The 25,483-nt window shown below is 36.9% G+C and overlaps 1 protein-coding gene across 2 annotated transcripts in view; it reads right to left on the bottom strand.

Annotated features, from left to right (window-relative positions):
* Positions 1-25,483, bottom strand: part of SIMC1 (SUMO interacting motifs containing 1) — an 81,458-nt gene that overhangs the window by 14,331 nt on the left and 41,644 nt on the right. For both annotated transcript variants that reach the window (XM_041750062.1, XM_041750063.1), the window contains 3 exons: positions 16,775-16,929; positions 11,078-11,230; positions 9,090-9,218 (listed from right to left, as the gene is read on the bottom strand). In XM_041750062.1, the coding sequence (XP_041605996.1) occupies positions 9,090-9,218; positions 11,078-11,230; positions 16,775-16,929 (437 nt within the window). The remainder of the gene's footprint in view (positions 1-9,089; positions 9,219-11,077; positions 11,231-16,774; positions 16,930-25,483) is intronic.

The raw sequence follows: 25,483 nt of genomic DNA, 5'->3' as shown, positions 1-25,483 counted from the left end.
AAAAATTATGGTCAAACTGTTTCAAAATTTGATGAAAAAAACCAACTCACAGATTTAAGAAGCTTAGTAAACCCCAAGCAGGATAAATGTAAATAAAATCACACGTAGGTATCATAACCAAATTGCTGAAAATCAAAAATAAAGCAGCCAGAGAAAAAAGACCCATGGACATAGAGGGGAACAATAGTTAGATATTCTAATAACTTTACATTGGCAAACCAGGAGAAAATGGAACATCTTTAAAATAAAGAAAAAAAATACCTATCAACCTAGAATTTACATCAAGTAAAAATGCCATTCCTCATTGAAGGCATAAAAACATTTTCAGATAAAAGCTGAGAGGATTTCTTACAAGTAAACCTGCACTACAAAAAGTACTTTAAAAAGTAAGTTCTTTGGGTGGATAAGAAATGACATCAAATGGAACTTGAATTTTTAAGAAAGAACACCAGAAATGGTAACTGTGTGGGTCCCGTGCATGTTTTTTTTTTTTTTTGTAATACCATCAAGCAATTAACTCAATTCTGGCACTCTCTACCTGAAGACATCATCAGATCCCACAGGTCTCTGGGCTGGGTCCTATGAGACTCCCTCCCTCCTCACTTCAGATGCCACTCTCACATTGAGATTGTCATCTGTGTTTCTGGATGACTGACTGTAGATCAGAGGTTCCCAGGTCTCTCTCCTCAGATTCAATTAATTTGCTAGAGCAGTTCATAAAACTAAAAAAAAAAAAAAAAATTACTTACTAGTTTACCAGTTTTTATAAAGGGACAGGAACAGCCAGATGGAAGAGATGTATAGGGTAAGGTATGTGGGAAGGGGTGAAAAGCTTCCAAGCTCTCTGAGGCTGTCATTCTCCCTGGGTTCACTGTACTGTGAGCTTCCAGAGCCCTGTCTTCTTGGGTTTTTATGGAGGCTTCGTTAGATAGGCATGGTGGATTAAATCACTGTCATTTGTGATTAAACTCAATCCCCAGACCCTCTCACCTCCTTGTAGGAGTGGATGGGGTAGGAGTTGGGGGGTTGGGACAAAGTTCCTGGACAACCAGCTCCCACTCTTACCCTAGGGACATTCCAAAAGTCACCTCATTAACATAATAAAAAAACACTTTTCTCTCTTCTCACTTAGGAAGTCCAAGAGTTTTAGGAGCTCTGTGCCAGAAATGGGATGAAGACTAAATCTATATTTCTTAGTATAAATCACAGTATTGTGGTGTGTAAATAAAAAGACCCTCCCCACATCATCTCTTAAATTTATTTTAAAAACAAGTAGGTGTTTAAAACAAAAATATTACTTCGTTCTGTAGTTTATAGCTATATAAAAGTAAAATGTATGGCAATAAAGCACAAAGGATGAGTAGGGTAAATGGAAATACAGTTTTAAGATTCTTACATTATATGTTAAGTGATATAATATTAATTCAAGGCAGACTATAGTAAGTTAAGGATGCATATTGTAATGCTAAGAGCAAACATTAAAACATTTGCTGAAAAGTATTTGATAAAATTCAATACCCACTCATAATGAAAACTAGGAGTAAAAGAGAACTTCTTCAACTTGTTAATGAACATCCACAAAAAGCCCCATAGCTAGCACCATAATTAATGATGGGTTTATATTTTAATAAATAATTAAATAATGAACTGAATGCTTTCCCCCAGATCATTAAAAAAGGCAAGGATGTCTGCATTTACCACTGCTATTCAATATAGTTGTGGAAGTTCTAGCCAGTGCAAAAAGACAAGAAGAGGAAATAAAAGGCATAAAGATTCTAGAAAGGGAGAAATAAAACTGTCCCTGTTTGCAGATGACACAGTGACATACATCTGTGTAAACAAATCCCAAGGAATCTTGGCACAAAACTATTATCCATAAAAGGAAAAGTTGCTAAGTTGTATTCTATAAACATTTAAAACTTTTGCTCTGTGAAAGATCTTGTTTAGAGGCTGAAAAGACAAACTACAAAATAGTAGAAAATTCTTGCAAACCACAGATCTGACAAGAAAGTAGTATCTAGAATACAGAAAGATTCTCAAAACTCAACAGTAAAAAAGCAAACAATCCACTTAGAAACTGAAAAAAAGAGACATTTCAGTAAAGTTATACAGATGGCAATAAGCACATGAGATGTTCAAATTCATTAGCCATTAGAGAAATAAAAATGAAAATCATGAGATATCACCATAACCTATTAGAATGGCTAGAATAAAAAAGAGTGGCAACACCAAATGCTGGCCAGGATGCAGAGAAAGTAGATCACACATATGTTTTTGGTGAGAATGTAAAATAGTACAGCCAGTTTGGTATTTCTTAAAAACTAAACATGCAATTAACATATGATACAAAAATCATACTCCTTGGCGTTTATTCCAGAGACGTGAAAACTTATGTTCAGATGAAGATTTATGTGAAATATATGAATATTTATAGCAGCTTTATTCCTAATAGTCCTAAACTGTAAAGAAATAGATATCCTCAAGGGGTAGTTAAAAAGAAAAATCCATGGTACATTCACACCATGAAATACTATTCAGTAATAAAAACTGATTAACTATTGATACACATAACAACCTGAGTGAATCTCTAGGGAATTATACAGAATGAAAAAAGCTAACCCCAAAAGGTTATATACTGTATAATTCCATTTATAAAATATTCCTGAAATGAGAGGTGCTTGGGTATGTAAAGGGACCCTTGCAGGAAGATGCTCAGTGGGTTAAGTGTTTGCCTTTGTCTCAGGTCATGCATTGGGCTCCTTGCTCAGCAGGGAATCTTCTGCTTCCTCTGCCCCTCATCCTGTTTGTGCTCTCTCTCTCTCTTTTTTCTCTCTCAAATATATAAATAAAATCTTAAAAAAGGATTCTTGAAATGGCAAAAATATAAAAACGGAGATCAGTTTACCTGCCAGGGGTTAAGAAAACATAGGGTGGGGGTGGGTAGTGTGTATGCCTATGACATGGCAACGTGAGTAATCCTTGTGGTGATGAAAAGGCTCTGTATCTTGGCTTGTATCAATCTTGATATGCTGGCTGTGATAGTGTACTATAGTTTTGCAATATATTTATCACTGGGGAAACTGTGTAAAGAGTACATGGGATCTCTCTGTATTATTACTTATAATTAGTGCAAATATATAATTATGTCAAAATAAAATTTTAATTATAAAAAGCTAAGAGCTGGGGCACCTGGGTGACTCAGGGGTTGAGTGCCTGCCTTGGCTCAGGTTGTGATTCCGGGGTCCTGGGATTGAGTCCCACATAGGAGCCTGCTTCTCCCTCTATGTCTCTGCTTCTTTCTCTGTGTCTCTCATGAATAAACAAATAAAATCTTAAAAAAAAAAAAAAAAGCTAAGAGCCAATTGGAAAATACAATGAAATAATAGAATACTTAATCCAAAAGAAGGCAGAAAAAGAGGTAAAAATGAACAAAGGACAAAAGAGACAAGTAGGAAACAAAAAGCAAGATGACAGATATAAAACCAACAATTAAATGTAAATAGAATAAGTAACTCCCATTAAAAGGCAGGGATTATCAGATGACTAAAAAAATCCAGATTATATAATATTTACAACAAATATACCTTTTTTTTAAATTAACTTTTTGTTAGACTCCTAGAAGAGTTGCAAGAATAGTACAAAGAATTCCCAAACACCCTTAATACTTTTCACCAAATGCTTATCACATCTTCTTTATCCTTCCCTCTGTTTTTCAATTTTCTTCTCTGAACTTCTTTTTTTTTTTTTTTTAAATTTATGATAGTTACAGAGAGAGAGAGAGAGAGGCAGAGACACAGGCAGAGGGAGAAGCAGGCTCCGTGCACCGGGAGCCCGACGTGGGATTCGATCCCGGGTCTCCAGGATCGCGCCCTGGGCCAAAGACAGGCGCCAAACCACTGCGCCACCCAGGGATCCCTTTTTTTTTTTTTTTTTTAAATTTATGATAGTTACAGAGAGAGAGAGAGAGATCTTCTCTGAACTTCTTGAGAGTAAGTTGCAGACATCATGCCCATTTACCCCTAAATACTTCACTGTATAATTCCTAAAACAAGGACATTCTCTTAGATAACTAGATCCAATGATCAAAATCAGGAAATTAATTTTATTACAATGCTATTATATTATCCAAGAACTTTAATCAGATTTTTTTCATTGCCCTCATAATGCTATTTATAGCAAAAGAAAATCACAGATTACACATTGCATTCAGTTGACTGTTTTTGCAAGTCCTTTGACTTTGAACTGGGACAGTTCCTCAACTTCATTTTGTCCTTCATGACATTGACATTTTAAAAAAGTGCAGGTCAGTTTTTTTCATAGACTATTTCTCATTTGTCTGATATTTCTCCACAATTAGATTGAGGTTATGCATTTTTGGGCAAGAGTATTGCAAGAATTATATTGTTTTTCTCAGTGCATCATATGAAAAGGCATACGATGCCAACTTGTCTTATTGTTAATGCTAACTTTGAACACTTAGTGACTAAGGTAATGCCTCCACTCTAAAGTTATTATTTTTCCCATTATAATTAATGAAAATCTTATGGCAATATACCTTGAGATTATGAAAATACCTTGATACTCCACAAACTTTCACCATTTTTTTTTGTTTAACTTTCACCATTTTAATATCCATTCATACCTGAATTAACTATTATGATGGTTGTCAAGTGGCATTTTTTCCTAACTCATTGTTTCTTTTTACATTTATTAGTTGGCTTTCAACTGTAAGGAAGAACATCCCTTCTCTTCCTTCCTTCTTGTCAGTATTAGAATCATAGATTCTTATTTTATTTAATAGTTACAGTCTTTTACTCTCAATATTTATTTTGATGCCTAAATTATCCCAGATTTGGTCAGTAGAAGCCCTTTAACCTACCATGTTCTGAACATCCTTTGAACATTTCCTTACTTCCTGGCACAAGATGTTCCAGGTTCATCTTGTATTTTTCCCTACCTTAGCTGTGCAATTATCCTCTTCTTCAAGAAACTCTGGTTTCTTTTACTGTAAATTGGTATTTAGAAACAAATGTCTGAGTACTAGGTGAGCTTATTGCTACTAAGGTGTAATTATTTCTATGTTCTCTCAGTGGGTAGAGGTAGGAAAAAGATGTATGAATACACACACACATCTATATCTATTCCTTTATCTATCTATATTTGTTAGAAACCACAAGTTCATACTGATACCTCCAATTTCAATCTAGCACCACAGGGCTCCTTCTATCCTTTCCCCTTTTCATATGTGTAACTCTCTTCTCTGACCATAAGAAACTTGGCTTTCATTATCCACAATACATTTATTTGTTTAATCCTAGAATACATATAAGATAGTTTTTGAATTGTTAACTCATACCTCTGTGAAAAAGAATCTACTAACTAGAGTTCAATATTTATTTACAGTTCATTTTCCCTTTAGCCTGAGAGTATTTAGTCCAAATACTATGTTTTAAATTACTCGGAAAGATTAGTGGTTGCCAGGGATTGGGGAAGATGGATGGTGTGGCCATAAAAGGAAAGGGATCCTTGTGGAGATGGGACAGTTCTGTATATCTGGATTGTGCTGATAGTTACATGAATCTACATGTGATCGCATTGCACACAAATGAGTGCATATAAAATGGGTGAAATCTGTATATGTTCTATGGATTGTACCAATGTTAATTTCCTGTTAGTGATATTGTACTATAGTTATGTAAGAGTTATAGTTATGTAATCACTGTAATAATCATTGTAATACAATGTATAGTATTGTACTATAGTTATGTAAGAGTTATAGTTATGTAATCACTGGAGGAAAACAGAGTGAAAGATACATAGGACCTCTCTGTTTTGTTTTTTTGCAGCCTCCTATGAATCCATAATTATTTAAAAATAAAAACTGAAAAAAAAGTTACTTGGGCTTGTTCTCCCTCACACCCCTTCCTTCACTCCAGTTATGTTATTAAAACACAGGTTAATTTGTGTCTGTATTCCATCTTAGGCCCTCCCTTGTTGATATATCTTTCAACTCTCTTGTTAACTTATTTTCCTTTTTTGAGAATATAAAACATTAATGTGGTTCCTAAAGCCTAAAAGTTTTAACTATACAAAGAAGTATACTTGGAAGTATTATGCCACCAACACCACCACTAGTATTACTCTGGCCTACATTTTCTCCTTTCCAGCCCATTCCCATCCATTCCCTGTACATAAGCAATTTGATTAGTTTGCCATTTATCTTAACTTGCCATTTATCTTAACTTTTTTGACAAATGACGATAATCATGCACATTTAAAAATTTCTCCCTTCTTACAAAAAGATACATATACTTACTATGCATACTCTTTTGGATTTTGCTTTCTTAACAATATATTTTGGAAATCAGCTCAGTAATTTTGCTCCTACTTTTAATTTTTATTTTTTTATAGCTGCTTAATATTCCACTTGGTAGATGTACTACAGCTATTCAGCCACTGCCCTATGTATGGGCTTTTGGGTTGTTTCTAATATTTTACAATTACAAACCATGCTGTAATGAATATCCTACATATCGTATTTTCATACTGTTAGAAGTGTGTCTTCAGGGCAAATTCCTAGAAGTGAGATTGTTGAGTCGAGAGGTAAATGTACACTTAGTTTTGTTAGATATTGCAAAATTCCTGATAGATTTGTACCATTTTGCATTACCACCAGCAATGTGTGAGTACTTGGTTTCTTAAAACTTCTCTAATGGAGTGTATTTATTGTACCTCAAAATTCTATTTGGATAGGTGAAAAATGGTATCTCACTGTAGTGTTTAATTTATATTTCTCTAAATATGAGTAAAGTTGAACATTATAAGAAAATGAAATTACAGATCAATATTTTTTTGTAAACACAGATGAGAAAGCCCTTAACAAAATATTAGTAAGTGGAATCTGTCAATACACAAAAAGGGTAACATATCACAACCAAGTACAATTTTTTAATTCCAGAATGAAGGTTGGTTTAACATTAGGAAATTAATCAATGTAATTCATCACATCAATGGAATAAAGAAGAAAAATTATGATTATCTCAATAGATACCGAAAATATATTTAACAAATTTCAATACCTATTCTTCATAAAAGCACTCCATTCAATAAACTAGAAATAGAAGGAAGCTTCCTCAGTCTGATAGAGGACCCCTATGAAACATCTACAGCTAACATTACACTTAATGGTCAAAGACTGAATGTTTCCCCAAAGATCAGGGATAAGGCAAGGATGTCTGCTCTTACTACTTCTCCAACATTCTGTTGGATTACTAGTCCATATAATAAGGCAGGAAAAAGAAGCAAAAGGAATATTGATTGGAAAGGAAGATGTTAAACTTAAGTGTTTTTATTTGTAGACAATATGATTGTGTATATAGAAAATCCCAAGAAAACTGAAAAAAAATTCCCAGGAGATATAATAGGTGAACTTAGCAAGGTTGCAGGATTTGTATATACTATCAATGAACCATTGGAACATGATAGGTCATACGGTTATGCATTTGTCAAAACCCATGGAATATTTGTGTAAATTAGTTATACAAATTGTATGTAACGTATATCTGAACTTAAAAAAATTTTAAATAAATCAAAATAAAGGCTATATAAATTATATTCTAGTATAATCTGGGTGATTGTCAATTTGCCCATTCTGAGTTTTAAAATAGGATCAGGCTTTATTTAAATTATTTTTGTCAATGTTAAGTCTAAATGTGTTTATAGTTACCCATTCCTTAGATTTCCCATCTCTCATAAGAATCTGGGCTTAAATGAATGAATGGTATGGGATTTGGACCCAAATGAAATAATCCTGACAAAGTGATAGAGCAAGCATGACATTTATGTACACTTCTTTTGATCTGACTGCTATAACATATGAACTTCTTTGAATACTGAATTTGGGATTAAAAAGTCCTGGCTTTATATATGTATGAATCTAATTAGCTGTGTAACTTTGGATTAATTATTTCCTTATTTTGAGTATTTTTCTCATTTGCTAAATAGGGAGAATAACATCATAGTTTCATGAAAATATAACAGACAATTACAGGCACATTGCAGGGATCCAATAAATGTTTTTCTTAATCTTAGTGGGGTACTTTTATTAAATCTTGATTACAGCACTATTTGATTTGACATTTTCTTCTAATAGAAGAACCAGAACTGTATAATAGTCTTGGCTGCCAACTGGGAGTTTAGGGGTTAGGCATGAGAAGTCAGACATAGAGCTGATGGAGATAATTTCCCCAAGGGTTACAATGGCTCTCTCATGGTTATTTCCTGTGCTAGCAACTATTCATGAATTCATATTCATTCATTTATTTTTTTCCTCTAGATTCTAAAATTACTGGTTAAAGGGAGGAATTGTTGGTCCTAGCCAAGAACTCTATTTCTTTATTCCCTCCTAAGGGAATGCTTTACTAATTCATGCTTAGAGAAACTGAATTTTTAATTCTTACTCTTTGGGCTTTTTCTACAGGTCCAACTGTTGTCATTCTTGGCTCACCTCTTCTTCCCCTAATAGTGGACATGCCTACTTCATTCATCAAGCCTCTAGTGAACACTTATATCAGGCTCTATGGTTGAGGATCAGGGAATAGCTGAACCTTGAGGGATGAGTAAAGTTATTAGCCAAATGAATTAAATAAGAAACTGTAGGCTCCAGTTATGGTATCCTGCCTGTTTCAAGAACCTGTGCCTTAGTTGTACATAATTCATTGAGAACCTTTTTTTTCCCCAAAAGGTTAAAGAGACAGGAACTATCTCTCTACCTCTTTTTTTCCCCCCAGTTTAACTACTGCTCAGAATTTTCTTTTGAAATTCTGTTCCCAGGGGTACCTGGGTGGTACAGTTGGTTGGGCATCTGACTCTTGGTTTTGGCTTAGGTCGTGATCCTGGAATTGTGGGATTGAGTCCCAAGTTAGGCTCCACACTTAGTGTGGAATCTGCTTGAGACTCTCTCTCCCTCTGCCCCTCACCCCTACTCGCTCTTCTCTAAAATAAATAAATAAATTGTAAAAAAAAAAAAAAAAAAAAAAAAAAGATATTCTATTCCCAGAACATAAAACAGAAATAAAACTAAGACTCACCTCTGACTCCTCTCAGGAATGTCCAGCACAAACCCAAACATCATCTCAGCAATTTTATTGGAGCTGCAGGTGGGGGTCCTGTCTACCTCTACGGCTATGGACAGCATCCTTTGCAGCTGACACACAATCCTGTGCCCAGAACATAGAATATAAGTGAGTGGGAGAATGTGGCAAAGAGCCACCCTGCTAGCTGAGAGGTCCCCTCCCGTCTATGAAAGGATCTTGTAAAGCAAATACTAGGTCAGAAAGAACTACTCAAGCTATCAGCATGCTTTTATTTAGCAATTTCACCTACCTGAATCCCTTTTGCCAGATCATACTATCTGAACCTCTCAGAACTTGTGGTTGAGCTGTAAAAGCAAGCTCCTTTTAAATTCAAAGATAGAAACATTTGATCTTAAGGATCTAGACAGCTTTAAGGATCTAACCTATAACTTCTCTATTTTCCAGATGAAGAAACGGGTCCAGGATGACTATTAGTCACTTGAACTTCTTTGATACAGGAGAAAATACATATTTACCATATGATTTTCCTGTCACTGATTCCTTTACAATTATCTTTTACAAAGTTCAGTCTCAGAACTTCAGCTGGTGGACTGTGACCCTCTCTCCCATCAAGACCTAAATGTGGGAGAAAGCCAGGCTGATATGGCAAAAAGAATCTAGGCTTTCCCTCAGAAAGGTGGGCCTGGCCTGAAGTCAGGCTTTTTTAACATGCATTTTTATTTGTGATGGAAGAAAGGGCTCTGTTTTCAGAAAATCTTCAGCTAGTAACACAATAGGTGGGCCAGGGCTTTGGCATCAGATTCTGCAATGACATTACAGGCTCTATGATCATAAGCTGGTCAACTTTTGAGAAGTTACTAAACTGCTCTGAGCCCAAGTCTTCTCATCTCTAAAATGGGGGAATAATACCATCTTTTTCATGAAGTTATAAGTTCTGTGTAAGATATCTGGCAGATTCACACTTATTAATGGTAAATGGTAGTGCCCATCGTTAAGATCATGATAAACTGACTTTTCAAGGGCCTTATTTTTATTTCTAGCAATATTTACTTATAATAAATAATAGTAATAAAATAGATTATGATAAAGATTTTCTTCTATTGTAGGAATAGTGTCTGCTTCTCTCTTGGAACTATATACTAGGGTTCTAAGATAGCCCTACTTTAGGGCCTCCCCCACCCAGTCAAGCAAGTGCTTCATTGTTCTAAACATTCTCCCTTTAAATACAAGATTCTCTCTTCAATTAGTTAAAACCCATAGGCCTTATATGAAAATTAGATTGGGGAAACTAGATTATAAAATAGTGTTATGAATTTAGGCATAAATGTTGTATTTGAAATGTCAAATGTGACTGGCTTTTAATAGTATGACTGACATGGAATGGTAGGTTACCTATAAGGACAGCTCTGGATCCTAAAATCTTGGCATCTCTCAAAAAATGCCAAAACCACTCTCAAGCCCATAAAAGAAACATCAAGAATCTCTTCTCAGTGTGGTCTGAGGTAATGGGACCTGCCCTGGTCTGAGTCATTGCTGTTATAACCTGCTAGAATCTGCAGGTTGAATTGCTATTCTTCTCTCAGGACTGGAGGAGAGACATAAAGTTCCCTGAGGACTACAGGCTGCTGGAACACCCACTATCCATGACTTCTCTTCCATCAATGGTCATCTGAAGTGATGAGCAGCTGCAACCCTGCACTGTCACTTAGAATCCAGGAAACAAAATTCCCTAGCTTTTGTTTCACTTCGACTTTATGAACTTAAGTTCACTTAGTGAAGTCCTATTCATCTGAGAGGGAAAGCATCTGCTTTTGTTAAACTTTGGCACAGAATTTAGACAAACTAAGCCAGTCTTTAGTAAGAATCAGCCTATGTTTCAAGAGCCTGTTAATTTTGTGGAAACTTCTTTTAGGAATACTGCTGTTCTTTACTGCAATAAATCCCAACAGCCCTGGGAAAGACAATTTGTGCCTGCCCCTTACAGCTGATTGGTGTTCTTTGTCAGGTTGGCCTGGGGAGAAGGATGGTTACTGCTGGCCTTCAAGATTCCTGTTGCTGAAGAGGTTTGATTCCCATTTGGGGGCTGAGTTAATCCATCTTCAGTTACTACTTTGACCAACCACTTGATAACATCCCTGCAATGGAAAAAAGATTAGAACAAAAAAAGTTTAAACTTCTGTCTTATTGTATGGTGCTCAAAACCACAGCCTTAAACCTGGGCTCTGAAGTCCCTAGATTTCTCCAAAGGCAATGAAGAGGGATCTTAGGTGATTTTCAATATTTAAACAAGTCTAATGGAAACCCTACATTTAATTCCAGTAAGCTTATAACAGCTAGCTGAAATATTGACATTTTCCTGAGATTATTGAAAGGTACCTCTGAGGTCAAAGAGTATCCATGGCCTCCTGACCAGGAACATTTCCTGGAGCAGATGGAAAGTCAGACCCGATGACCACTCAGGTCCTTGCTGGCTTTCTAGGATTAGGTATCATCTACTAATGCAAATAACTGAGGTTTAGAGTATGTGCAATAGAGTCATACTATATACAGGGTGAAGGCTCTAAAAGTTAGTAAGGTAAAACCATCTCAAACAGTCAAAATTACTATTGATGATCACTTAGGTAACCCAGGTAAAAATGGTAGATTTAATACACACTTCTAATTTTGTTACCTCCTAAAATCCCACTGATGCTATAGTAAATAATTCTTTTAAAAAATCCACAAGGAATGGGAAGAAAGGAAAGGAGACAACAACAGTGAAATTTTAGAGGATGGAAGGGAAATGAAGTATATTCACAAAATAGAATACTACATAGTAGTGAAAATGAGTAAGCTACAGTGATAAGTAACAGTATGGACAAACCTTAGTACTCTATAATATAAAGTGAAAAATAAGTCCCAATAGATTATGTATGGCATGATATCCTTTAATATACAGCAGAAAGGAACTAAAATATAAACATATACTGTATAGGAACACATTTTTAGATATAAAATTACATAAAAATGGAAAGGAAATGATGCACATTCAGTATGTTGATCACTTTGGGTGCAGGAAGGTGCAAAAGTAGGTGATGGGGGATGGATGCATGGTTAGATGCAGGTAATTGTCAAGGTCCCAGCCTTTGATTTGAGGAGTCAATTAAGAGATGCTAATCATAAAATCAAAAGTTACCAATTAACTAAATAAGGCAAGTGTATTCATGGTTTTTTTTTAAGATTTTATTTATTTATTCATGAGAGACACAGAGAGAAAGAGGCAGAGACACAGGCAGAGGGAGAAGCAGGCTCCATGCAGGGAGCCCGACGTGGGACTTGATCCCAGGTCTGCAGGATCACGCCCTGGACTGAAGGCGGCACTTAAATGCTGAGCCACCAGGGCTGCCCCTCATGCTTTAAGGATGATTTCTTTTTTAAGAGAGGAAGAGAAGTCAGGGTCGGCACAGAGGGAGAGGGAGAGAAAGAATGTAAGCAGGCTCCACGCCCAGCATGGAACCCAATGTGTGGCTTGATCTCACAACCCTGCGATCATGACCTGAGTTGAAAATCAAGAGTCAGATGCTTAACTAACTGAGCTACCCATGTGCTCCTTCCCTTTAAGGATGATTCTTTTTTTTTTTTTAATTTAAGATTTTATTTATTTGTTTATGAGAGACACACAGAGAGAGGCAGAGACATGGGAGAGGGAGAAGCAGGCTCCCTTCAGGGAGCCTCATGTGGGACTTGATCCCAGGACTCCGGGATCACAATCTGAGCCAAAGGCAGATGTTCAACCACTTAGCCACCCAGATGCCCCTTAAGGATGATTCTTAATCTGACTTTAGCAAAGGGATGGATTTTATTTTATTTATTCTTTTCCTAAAGATTTTATTTATTTATCCATGAGAGACACACACAGAGAGAGGCAGAGGACACAGGCAGAGGGAGAAGCAGGCTCCATGCAGGGAGCCTGATGTGGGACTCGATTCCAGGTCTCCAGGATCAGGCCCTGGGCTGAAGGCGGTGCTAAACTGCTGAACCACCTGCGCTGCCCAAAGGGATGGATTTTAACTGACTTAGTAGAATTGAGAAAACTGGTTTAGGAAGAGTAGAGCAAAAGCAATAGAGAAAAGCAATTCTACCTAATCCTATTTACCAAAAAAGAAAAAAAAAAAAAAAAGGAATCTTCAATAAGCTGTGCAAATGGCAGTGTAAGTCTTCTCTGAAGTGAGAATTAAAGGATATAAGGGAAAATAAGCATAATGGTTTGTAAGCTCTTCAAGAAAATTTTAGACCCTAAACTACAGGTTAACATCCTGCAGAGATAAAACAGAGGGTCTTTGTACTAGGATATCAGGTACAGCTGGGAGGCAAGGGCATCAAAGCACAACAGGGGCATGACGTAAACATATGCATGCTGAACGCAGAGACTCTTGCTATTTTCCCACACTCGTCTTTCAAAATCTTGGCATCCCAGTCTTTATCCTTTATGTAGAAAATAGGAAGTCTTCTCTGGAAAACCTATCCAGCCCAATAGGAAAGACCTGAAGACATTGACAAAGTATTTTTTAAGAAATGGTGGGCAGCCTGGGTAGGTTGTGATCCTGCAGACCCGGGATCTAGTCCCACGTCGGGTTCCCTGCATGGAGCTCCCTGCTTCTCCCTCTGCCTGTGTCTCTGCCTCTCTCTCTCTGTGTCTCTCATGAATAAATAAATAAATAAATAAATAGGCAGTCAGTTCCACCTACAGGGAAGTGCAGAAATGACAATTCCTCCCATGTACTCGGAACTCCCATCAGCTGTTGAGTCTGTCACCCTTAAACTTGGATAGACTACCAAGGTTTACCAGACATTTATGGAAATATTCTATTATGAGAGATAAATAAAGGTCAAAGTAGCCAAGACCAACTCCCCTCTCCCCCTAAAAAAGCAATTTAGGAGAAAATAAGACTATACAGAGAATAAACAAAAACAAAAGCCATAATATCATCAATGATATGAGAATGTATGGGTCCATGAAAGAAGAAAACAAGAATAGAATACTTTTTATTAATTTTAAAAGGGGACATAAGAGACAAAGTTAAAAAGTCCTTGGAAATTAAAAACATGATAACAGACTTAAAAACTCTATTTTCTAGGAATGAAGGATGTTTCTAGACTGAATGCCCAGTATAGTGGGTGAATACAGACCTACAACAAACATACTGGGCAATAAGAGGATTCTAAAAACTTTCAGAAAGAAAAATTAGGGCATATATAAATAATCAGTAATCAAAGTAGTTGATGACTTTAAAAATTTTATTTATTTATTTATGAAAGACACAGAGAGAGAGGCAGAGACATGGGCAGTGGAAGAAGGAGACTCCCTGTGGGGAGCCTGAGGCAGGACTTGATCCCGGGACTCTGGGATCATAACCTGACCCAAAGGCAGATGCTTAACCACCCAGGTGCCCTCAGCTCATGACACCAGCCTGGATGTTTCCATAGGGTTTCCCCAGCTGATGAGGTTGGATGTTGTAAGCACCTGATTTAATGTAACACTGCCTTATTCTCATTTATTGTCTACTAGTACCTTCATCTATGTGTAAATTCCTTTCCTCTTCTGTTTCTATTAGGTTTCTAAAATAATAATAAAACAGAAACATGGCTGTTGTGTCTTTTGTTCAGAACAGCACCCCTATGTTTACTGCAGCATTATTGACAATAGCGAAGACATGGAAGCAACCTAAGTATCCAAAAATAAATGAATGGATAAAGAAGATGTGATACATATATGTATATATACACATACATACATACATACGCTGGAATATTACTCTGCCACGAGAAAGAATGAGATCTTGCCATTTGTGAGAACATGGATAGTCCAAGAGGGTATTATTCTAGATGAAGTAAGTCAGAAAAAGACAAATATGATTTCGTATTATTCATTTCATATTTCATATGATTTCACTTATTTGTGGAGTCTAAAAACAAAATGAACAAAAAACCAGAAACAGACTCATAAATACAGAAGACAAATTGGTGGTTGTCAGAGCACAAGGGGTGGGAAGATGAGTAAAATAGGTGAAGGGGATTGGGGGGTATAGGCTACAAGTTATGGAATGAGTAAGTCACAGGGATGAAAGGTACAGCACAGGGAATGAAGTCAACGATATTATGGAAGTGTTGTGTGGTGACAGATGGTAGCCATACTTGTGGTGAGCATAGCATAACATATAGAGTTGTCAAATCACTATACTGTTGTTTTATTTTTTTAAAGATGTTATTTATTTATTTATTTGACAGAAAGGGAGGAGAGAGAGCATATGCAGGGGGAGTGGCAGAGAGAGAAACAGGGAGAAGCAGGCTCCCCATTGAGCAGAGAACCTGATATGGGGTTTGACCCCAGGACCGCAGGATCATGACCCAAGCCAAAGGCCTATGCTTAACCAACTGAGCCACCCAGGTGCCCCTTAAATCACTATATTGTACACCTAAACTAATATAACACTATGCGTCAGCTATTACTTCAATTAACAAAAACTCACCTTCGAGGTATAGTTTATATATAATAAATTGCACCAGGTTTTTACTTGAATTTTGATAAACATATGTATACATCTGTGTTACCACAGCCTCAATCTAATATCCGTCTCTTGGTGAATCAGACAGCATGTTTTTCCTCCATCTGAACAGATTTTTCTCATTTATAAAAAACAAAAGGAAGATCTGGCTTGACTTAGAAGCCACAATGCTTATCTTTAAACCTTAAACCCAAGGTCATACTCTGCATGGTGTAAAGTAGAAATGGAAGCAACTAATATGACTGGATCAAGTGGGTTTGTTTCTCCTGTCTCCACTCAATCCGATTCTCACATAGCAGAATGGCTGGTAGAGTTGCTCTCATTAATAAAATGGTTATTTTTCTATTTAAAACCCAATTATGCTATCCCATGCTTTTTGTAGATTCCCTACTTACTGATTTTCTGTCCTATAATCACTAACATTTAAACTTTACATAAAATGCCGCATCTAGGAAGATGAAAACGGTCATGCAAACTAAGCAGGGAAGCTGGATGATGCTCAAAACAATATGAAGCTTCCTCCTTTTTTCTACCTAAAGTAGTTATAATAGTCAATATCCCATATTGGCCTGTAGAAAACTATTTTTAACAAACATGCAAGAATATATGGGACCATAAATATGAATGGAAGAGTTTCAGTGATGCCGGTACTTTTTTCTGGTGAGGACCTTTTCCAAAAAAAGCAAAGGTTGTAGTCCCAAGCGGAAAATTCTGGCCTGAGATCACCACTCTAGAAATCTATTTATAGATTTAAAAATCACGTTTATAAGGATATGGTACCTCCCTGCTCTGAAGCTTCCAGAAGCTCTTGCTTGCCCTGATTCTATAAAAGCAGCTTTTATAAGTTACATAAGTTAAAGTTTCCCCCTGGGTCTCCTGAGGGTGTCTGGACAATTCTGAAATACACCAAAGGGCATCTGATGGTCTTGAGTAAAACCACAAAAGTTGCAGTGCCCAACACATAGCTGGTACAGAGAGACTGCCTTTTAGGATCATCTATAGTTTTAATAGCTATCCCTATTACACTATTGAGTGACATAAAGGGATGAGAATCCAGTCAATGTTCTTGAGCCTTAAGTAGCTGCTCACCTGTGCCCCAACCTCTTGTCACCCCCAGGCTCAGGCGCTGGTTACCTGACATTGTGGGGCTGCTTGTCACAGGACAGCACAGTGCTTGCAATGGATTGCTGCAGATGCTGTCGCTGCCTCCTCAGGATCTGCTGGAAGTCATCTTCCAGGGTCTGGACCACGTAACGCAGAAAAAGGACTCGCCCAGGCAGATTCTGTCCCTATGGAAGAAAAAATGAAAAGTATTTCCTCTCAATTTCCTGAGTATTGGGTTCTCAGAAATACAAGTGCAAGGGAAGGCCATGTGTCAACAATGTGTCTGTACCTAAAATCCTCTCCTGAGAGAGAGCAGGCAGTCTAGGTCATTACAAAAGAGGGAAAATAGAGCAGTCCCAGATCTTGGAGGCTCAGGGCTGCAGACTTCCTAATTTTAGGAAATAGATAACCATGAGAGAAGTCAGTCTCTCACTAAACTTGACTATCAGTCTCAGGATAAACCCCAAATTGTGGATATTAGAATGGAGAAACAAAAACTGTTTTCTAAATGATCCTGTTGAGCTGCTGGCTCAGCAACCATGATGTTCATACCACTGTTAAATTTCTAGCAACATGAACTGATGTATATTGTTATTGCTTAAGCAAGCTGGGTTTTCTGTTACAGGTGAAATGATCATAAGAAAGCCCAACCGATGGAGATAAAGAACGTAGGCTTTGATGGCACACAGACCTTATATATTTTTGTTTGAATTTTTCATAGATTTATTTATTTATTCATGAGACACACACACAGAGTGAGAGGCAGAGACATAGGCAGAGGGAGAAGCAGGCTTCCCACAGGGAGCCCGATGTGGGACCCGATCCTGGATCTTGTGAGCTGAAGGTAGATGCTCAACCGCTGAGCCACCCAGGTGTCCCTGTTTGATTGTTTTAAACTCATATCCACACTATTCAATTCACCCTTCTGAGTCTCAGTGTCTTTGTGATTTTTGTGGTGATAACCCTGACTATACCAAAATCAATGTAAGTACCTGTGACACACCAGGCAGACCCATACCATTTGTTAGTCTCCCTTTACTGGGAGACAAGTGCTGGGACCCAGGTCCAGGAGCTCAGGCTTTGAAAATTCAAAGGGTAAGGCCCCAAATCATTTCTGGGCTCTTTAGGAACTTTTCAAACACCAGGGAGTAGGCATATATTCTGAGAATATACACTCCTGGACTAGGGTACGATTTAGTCAGTAGGAAAAATAATGACCACTGTAAGCACAAATGATTTCTTTCTTTTTAAAGAGGAGGTGGGGATGGGATAACTTTGTCTTTCAAATGTGTACATTTTTTCTCTAATCCTTATTAATTGGTGCAAATGATTTCTGAAAAATCAAGTACTTGCACTAGATTTATGATGGAAGTCTTCCACTAACACCATTCTCCATTACTGCTTGCCCCCAGCAGTACCCTCGAGGGAACTTTTAAACTCTTTCTTCTGAAAGTTACTGTAAACATCTCTAAAAAATATGCTATCACTATTTTTTTGATTTATCAACTTTAGACATTACCTATTGGCTTCTGCTGTGCTAGATAAGGATTTAACTCACTTATGCCACTTCCCTGCTTCTCTTCTAAAATAACTATCTTGATCTACGTTCCATCATCTATAGGTAGTATGTCTTAAACCCCCACATTGTAAGATAAAGATGTTATAGCAACACCGAGGGAGAGGCAGAGACACAGGCAGAGGGAGAAGCAAGCTTCATGCAGGGAGCCCGACGGGGGACTCGATACCAGGTCTTCAGGATCAGGCCCTGGGCTGAAGGCAGTGCTAAACTACTGAGCCATCTGGGCTGCCCAAGTTTTAGAACATCTTCATAGGGGTGCCTGGATAACTCAGTTGATTAAGTGTCCAACTTTTGGTTTCACTTCAGGTCATGAGCTCATTGGTCATGAGACTGAGTCCCATGATAGGCTCCATGCTTGGTGCAGAGTGTGCTTAAAGATTCTTTCTTTCTGTCCCTCCTCCTACTCATGCGTGATTTCTTGCTCTCTCTCTAAAATAAGTAAGTAAATCTTAAAAAAAAAAAAAAAAAAAAAAAAGAGAGAGAGAACATCTTCATGATTGAAATAGGATCTCCCATACTTGTTTACAGTTAATTCCCATTCCCACCTCTAGCCCCAGGCAACCACTCCTCTACTCTACTGATTTGCCCTTCTGGACAGTTCATATATGCAGAATTATACAATATGTGATTTTGTGTATCTGGCTTCCTTTTACTTAGCTTAATATTTTTTGAGGCTTGTCCATATCATAGCATGTATCAAGGGTTCATGTAATTTTTTTATTTTTTTTAAGATTTTATTTTTAAGGGTTCATTTATTTTTATTACTGAATAGTACTCCCGTGTATGAATAAAGCACATTTTGCTTTTCCATTGAACTGTTGATGGACATTTGGGTTGTTTCCACTTTTTGACTATTACGAATAATGCTGCTATGAACATTCCCATGTAAGCCTCTGTTAGACATATATTCTCATTTTGGGGGGATTGGTACCTGGAAGTGGAATAGCTGGGCCATATGATAAGTTCATGTTTAATTTTTTAAAGAAACTGCCAAACTGTTTTCCAAAGTGGCTGTGCCATTTACATTCCCACCAGCAATGTATGAGACTTCCTGTATCTCTGCTTTTGTGGCAACATTTGTGATTACCTATTTTCTTTCTAAATTTTTAAAAAATTATGGCAAAAACATATAAAGTTTACTATTTTAACCATCTTTAAGTTTACAGTTCAGTACTGTCAAGTATATTCACATAGTTGTGCAACAGACCTCCAGAACTTTTCCATCTTGTAATATGAAACTCTATACACATCAAACAATAATACCCTATTTCCCTCTTCCCCAACCCCTAGTAACCCACATTCTATTTTCTTAAAAAATTTTTTTTTGAAAATTTAAGTGGGCTCCATGCCCAGTGCAGAGCTTAATGCGGGGCCCAATATGGGGCCTGAACCCATGACCCAGAGATCAAGACCTGAGCTAAAATCAAGAGTTGAAAGCCCGGCTCAGCGGTTTAGCGCCACCTTCGGCCCAGGGTCTGATCCTGGAGACCTGGGATCGAGTCCCACGTCTGGCTCCCTGCATGGAGCCTGCTTCTCCCTCTGCCTGTGTCTCTGCCTCTCTCTCTCTCTCTCCTCTGTGTGTCTCTCATGAATAAATAAATAAAATCTTTAAAAAAAAAATAAAGAGTTGAAAGCCCAACCAACTGAACCCCCCCAGCCAGGCACCCCTATTTGTTTTTTTTTTTAAGATTTTTTATTTATTCATGAGAGAGAGAGAGAGAGAGAGAGAGAGAGAGAGAGAGGCAGAGACACAGGCAGAGGGTGAAGCAGGTCCCATGCAGGGAGCCCGATGTGGGATCTGATCCCGGGTCTCCAGGATCACAACCTGGGCCAAAAGCAGTGCTAAACTGATGACCAACCCGGGCTGCCCTGTTTTTTATAGTAAAATGATTCCTGTAGACACCTTGGGTACATCAAATTATATAGTGTCTTTTTATGACTGGCTTTTTTCACTTAGTATCTTGTCTTCATTATGCTACCACCCATGTTGTAGCATAGGATGGGAGGATTTCCTTCCTGTTTAAAAGCAGAATTAGTATTTCATCTTATCTGCATATATCCTATTTTGTTTACCTAGTCATCTGTTGATAGGCACTTTGGTTGCTTCTACTTCTTGGCTATTGTGAATGATGCTGCTATGAACATGAATGTGCAAATATCTCTTCAAGACCCTCTTTTAATTCTTTTACATATATACCAATGTGGGAATATATGAAGTGGGAGTGATGGGTCATATGGTAATTCTATTTTTAATTTTTTGAAGAACCACCATACAGCTTTCCAAGCAATTGTACCATTTTATAATCCTACCCACAGTGGGCAAGTGTTCTAATTTCTTTATATTCTTGCCACTACTTACTTTCTGTTAAAATTTTTTATTTTAGGGGCAACTAGGTGGCTCAGTGATTGAGCATCTGTCTTTGGCTCAGGGCCAAAGATCTTGCACTGGGCTCCTTGCAGGGAAGCCTGCTTCTCCCTCTGCCTATATCTCTCTGCCTCTCTCTCTGTGTCTCATTAATAAATAAATAAAACCTTAAAATTTTTTTTTGTTTTAATAGTACCTATCCTGATGAAAAGATACCTCATTGCAATATTGATTTGCATTTCTCTGTGTTTAGTGATACTGAACATCCTTTCATTTTTTTTTTTTGAGCATCCTTTCATATGCTTGTTGGCCATTTGTATATCATCTCTAGAGAAATGTCTATTCAAATTGTTTGCCCTTTTAAAAACCAGGTTATTTTTTTTTCTTTTCTTTTCTTTTTTTTTAAATTTTTTTATTTGTTTATGATAGTCACACAGAGAGAGAGAGAGAGGCAGAGACACAGGCAGAGGGAGAAGCAGGCTCCATGCACTGGGAGCCCGACGTGGGATTCGATCCCGGGTCTCCAGGATCGCGCCCTAGGCCAAAGGCAGGCGCTAAACCACAGTGCCACCCACGGATCCCCTATTTTGTTTTTCAATTTTCCCTTTAATTCTGTCAGTTCTGTAGTAAAATGTTTAAATTTTGAGTTATAGGAGTTCTTTATATAGTCTGGATATTAAGCCTTTATCAGAAATGTGGTTTTACAATGTTTTCTCCCATTTCATAGACTGCCTTTTCACTCCTATGTTCTCTGATGCACAAAAGTTTTAAACTTTGATGTAGTTCCATTTGTCTATTTTTGCCTTTTTTTGCTTGTGTCTTTGGTGTCATATCTGAGAAAACAATGCCAAATTCAATGTCATGAAGCTTTCCCCTTTATTTTCTCTTAAGAGTTTTATAGTTTTTGGTCTGATATAGGAGATCTTTTTCTACTTTGAGTTAATTTTTGTACATGGTATTAGATAAGGGTCTAATGTGATTCTTTTGCATATGGCTATTCAGTTTTCCCAAAACCATTTGTTGAAGAGACTATCTTTTCCCCCATTGAATGGTCTTGGCACCTTTGATGAACATCATTTGACCATACTCACAAAAAATTTTTTTGGTTCTCCATTTTATTCCACATGCCTATACGTCTGTCTTTATGAGATTACACACTGTTTTGATGACTGTAGCTTTGTTATATGTTTAAAATCAAGAAGAATGAGTATTCCAACTTTGTTCTTCAAGATTGTTTTGGTTACTCAGGATCCTTTGACATTCCATATGAATTTTAGGATAGATTTTTCTATTTCTGCAAAATAAATGCTGCTGGGATTTTGATAGGGGTTGTGCTGACTCTGTGGATTACTTTGGATACTACTAACATCTTAACAATATTAAATCTTTCAATCTATGAACATGAGATACTTTATCATTTATTTATGTCTTCTTCATTTCTTTCAGTAATGTTTTGTAGTTTTCAGTGTGGTTCATCTCCTTGGTTAGCTTAACCCCTAAGTATTTTATTTTATTTTATTTTTTTAAAAGATTTTATTTATTTATTCATGAGAGACACACAGAGAGAGGCAGAGACATAGGCAGAGGGAGAAGCAGGCTCCATGCAGGATGCCCGATGTGGAACTTGATCCCAGGACCGGGATCACATCCTGATCAAAGGCAGGTGCTCAACAGCTGAGCCATCCAGGCGTCCAAGTATTTTATTGTTTTTGATGCTATTGCTAATAGAATTGTTTTCTTAATTTCCTTTTCAGATTGTGAGTATACAGAAATGCAATTGAGTTTTGTGATTTTGTATCCTGCAATTTTGCGGAATTTGCTTATTAGCTCTAATTTTTCTGTATGGAATCTTTAAGGCTCTCTTCATATAAGATCATGTTATCTATCTATCTATAAAGAGATAATTCTGCCTCTTGCTTTTCAATTTGGATGTCTTTCATTTTCCTTCTTTGCTAACTGCTTTGGTTAGAACTCTCTTCATATAAGATCATGTTATCTATATATCTATAAAGAGATAATTCTGCCTCTTGCTTTTCAATTTGGATGTCTTTCATTTTCCTTCTTTGCTAACTGCTTTGGTTAGAACTTCCAATACTATGTTGAATAAAAGTGACAAAAGTTGGTATCCTTACATTATTCCAGGTCTTGGAGGAAATGCTTTCAGTATTTCACCATTGAATATGTTTGCTGTGGGTTTTTCCATATGTGTTTTTTATGAGATAGTTTCCTTCTATTGCTAGTTTTTTGAGTGTTTTTATAATGAAATGTGTTGAATCTTGTCAAATGTGGGTTTTTTTTGCATCAATTCAGATGATCATGTGGTTTTTGTCCTTCATTCTATCAATGTACTGTAATTCACTTACTGATTTTTGTATATTGAACTACTTGTATTCCCAGATAAATCCCACTTGATTATGATGTATAATCCATATGATATGGTGCCAAATTTGGTTTGCTAGTATTTTGCTGTGGATTTTGCATCCATGTTCATAAGGGATATTGGTCTGGAGTTTTCTTCTATTTTTTTTTTTTTAAAGATTTTATTTACTTATTCGTGACACACACACACACACACACACACACACACACACAGAGAGGCAGAGACACAGGCAGAGGGAGAAGCAGGCTCCATGCAGGGAGCCTGATGTGGGACTCGATCCTGGGTCTCCAGGATCACACCCCAGGCTGAAGGCAGGCGCTCAACCGCTGAGCCACCCAGGGATCCCTGCAGTTCTCTTCTAGTGTCTATATCTGGCTTTAATATCATGGTGATGCTGGTTTCACAGAATGAAGATACTTTGTATGATATCGATCTTTTAAAATCTATTGGAACTTAATTAGTGGCCTAACATATTGTCTATCATGGAATATGTCCTGTGTGCACTAAAAGGAAGGTGTATGCTGTTGTATGTATATATAGAATACAGAATATTTCATATATAACTATTTGATCTGGTTGGTTTATTGCATTAATTTTTCTCTTTCCTTAATTATCTTCCATTATGGTTATTCCACTAATTACTGAGAGTGGGTCATTGAAGTCTCCAATTATTAATATAGAGTTGTCTATTTTTCCCTTCAATTCTGTCAGTTTTTGCTTCATATCTTGATGGTCTGTCATTACATACATAATTATTTATGATTGTTATATTTTAGAGCTATATTGAACCTTTTAATTAATGTACTGTCCTCCTTTATCTCTTATAATATTTTCTGATTTAAAGTCTCTTTAGCCTCATATTAGTATAGTCACTTGTGCTCTTTTGGTTACTATTTACATGGAGTAGCTTTTCCCATTCTTTCACTTTCAATCTACTTATATCTTTATTTTTATTTTTATTTTTATTTTTTTTTTAAATTTTTATTTATTTATGATAGTCACAGAGAGAGAGAGAGAGGCAGAGGCAGAGGCAGAGGGAGAAGCAGGCTCCATGCACCGGGAGCCTGATGTGGGATTCGATCCTGGGTCTCCAGGATCGCGCCCTGGGCCAAAGGCAGGCGCCAAACCGCTGCGCCACCCAGGGATCCCCTACTTATATCTTTAGATCTAAAGTGAGTTTCTTGTAAATAGCATGTAGTTGGATCATGTGTTTTAATATATTCCATCAATCTCTGTCTTTTGATTGGAGAGTTTAATTCATTTACATTTACAGCAATTACTGATAAGTAAAAGAGCTCAGTTGATAGAGCATGCGACTCTTGATCTTGGGGTTATAAGTTTGAGCCCCAAGTTGGGTGTAGAGATTACTAAAAAAAAATGTTTTTAAAAAGCAATTACTGATAAGGAAGGATGCACTTTTGTCATCGTGCTATTTGTTTTCTAAATGCCTTATAGATTCATACTAAAAATAAATAAATAAATAAATAAATAAATAAATAAATAAATAAATGTCATATAGCTTTTTTGTTCCTTATTTTCTGAATTACTGTTTTTTTTATTTTTAGTTGATTTTTTATAGTGAAAGGTTTAAATTCTTTTGTCATTTCCTTTTGTGTATTTCTATTGCTATTGTCTTTGTGGTTATCATCATGATTCCAATTAATATTCTAAAGTTATAATATTCTAATTTGAATTTATACAAGCTTAACTTTAGTAATATATAAAAACTGTGCCTTGGGTAGCCCCGGTGACTCAGTGGTTTAGCGCCGCCTTCAGCCCACGGCGGGATCCTGGAGTCATGGGATCCTGGAGTCCGGGGATTGAGTCCCACATCAGGCTCCCTGCATGGAGTCTGCTTCTCGCTCTGCCTGTGTCCAGAATATTCTAAAACTCCAGAATATGTTTGATTCTTTCTGCCTCTCTCTCTGTCTCTCATGAATAAATAAATAAAATCTTAAAAAAAAAACTGTGCCTTTACAGCTCTATTTTGGTTGTTGATGTCATATAACTACATCTTTATACAAAAGAAATTAATAATTCTTTTAAATGCATTAGTGTCTTAAATTATGTAGAAAGCAAAATATGGAATTTCAAAGTTATAATAATACTAGCTTTTAGATTAATAATTATGAAACTTGGGATCCCTGGGTGGCGCAATGGTTTGGCGCCTGCCTTTGGCCCAGGGCGCAATCCTGGAGACCCGGGATCGAATCCCACGTCGGGCTCCCGGTGCATGGAGCCTGCTTCTCCCTCCGCCTGTGTCTCTGCCTCTCTCTCTCTCTCTGTGACTATCATAAATAAATAAATAAATAAATAAATAATAATAATTATGAAACTTGAATTAGTCACTTAACCATATACAAAACCAAATGTTATAAAATGTTACAATAATAGTAGTTTTTATGATTGCCCATG

Source organism: Vulpes lagopus, chromosome 3, assembly GCF_018345385.1.
Source record: "Vulpes lagopus strain Blue_001 chromosome 3, ASM1834538v1, whole genome shotgun sequence".
Taxonomy (NCBI): domain Eukaryota; kingdom Metazoa; phylum Chordata; class Mammalia; order Carnivora; family Canidae; genus Vulpes; species Vulpes lagopus.
Note: the sequence above shows the minus strand (reverse complement) of the source record. Positions and strands in the feature narration are given on the sequence as shown.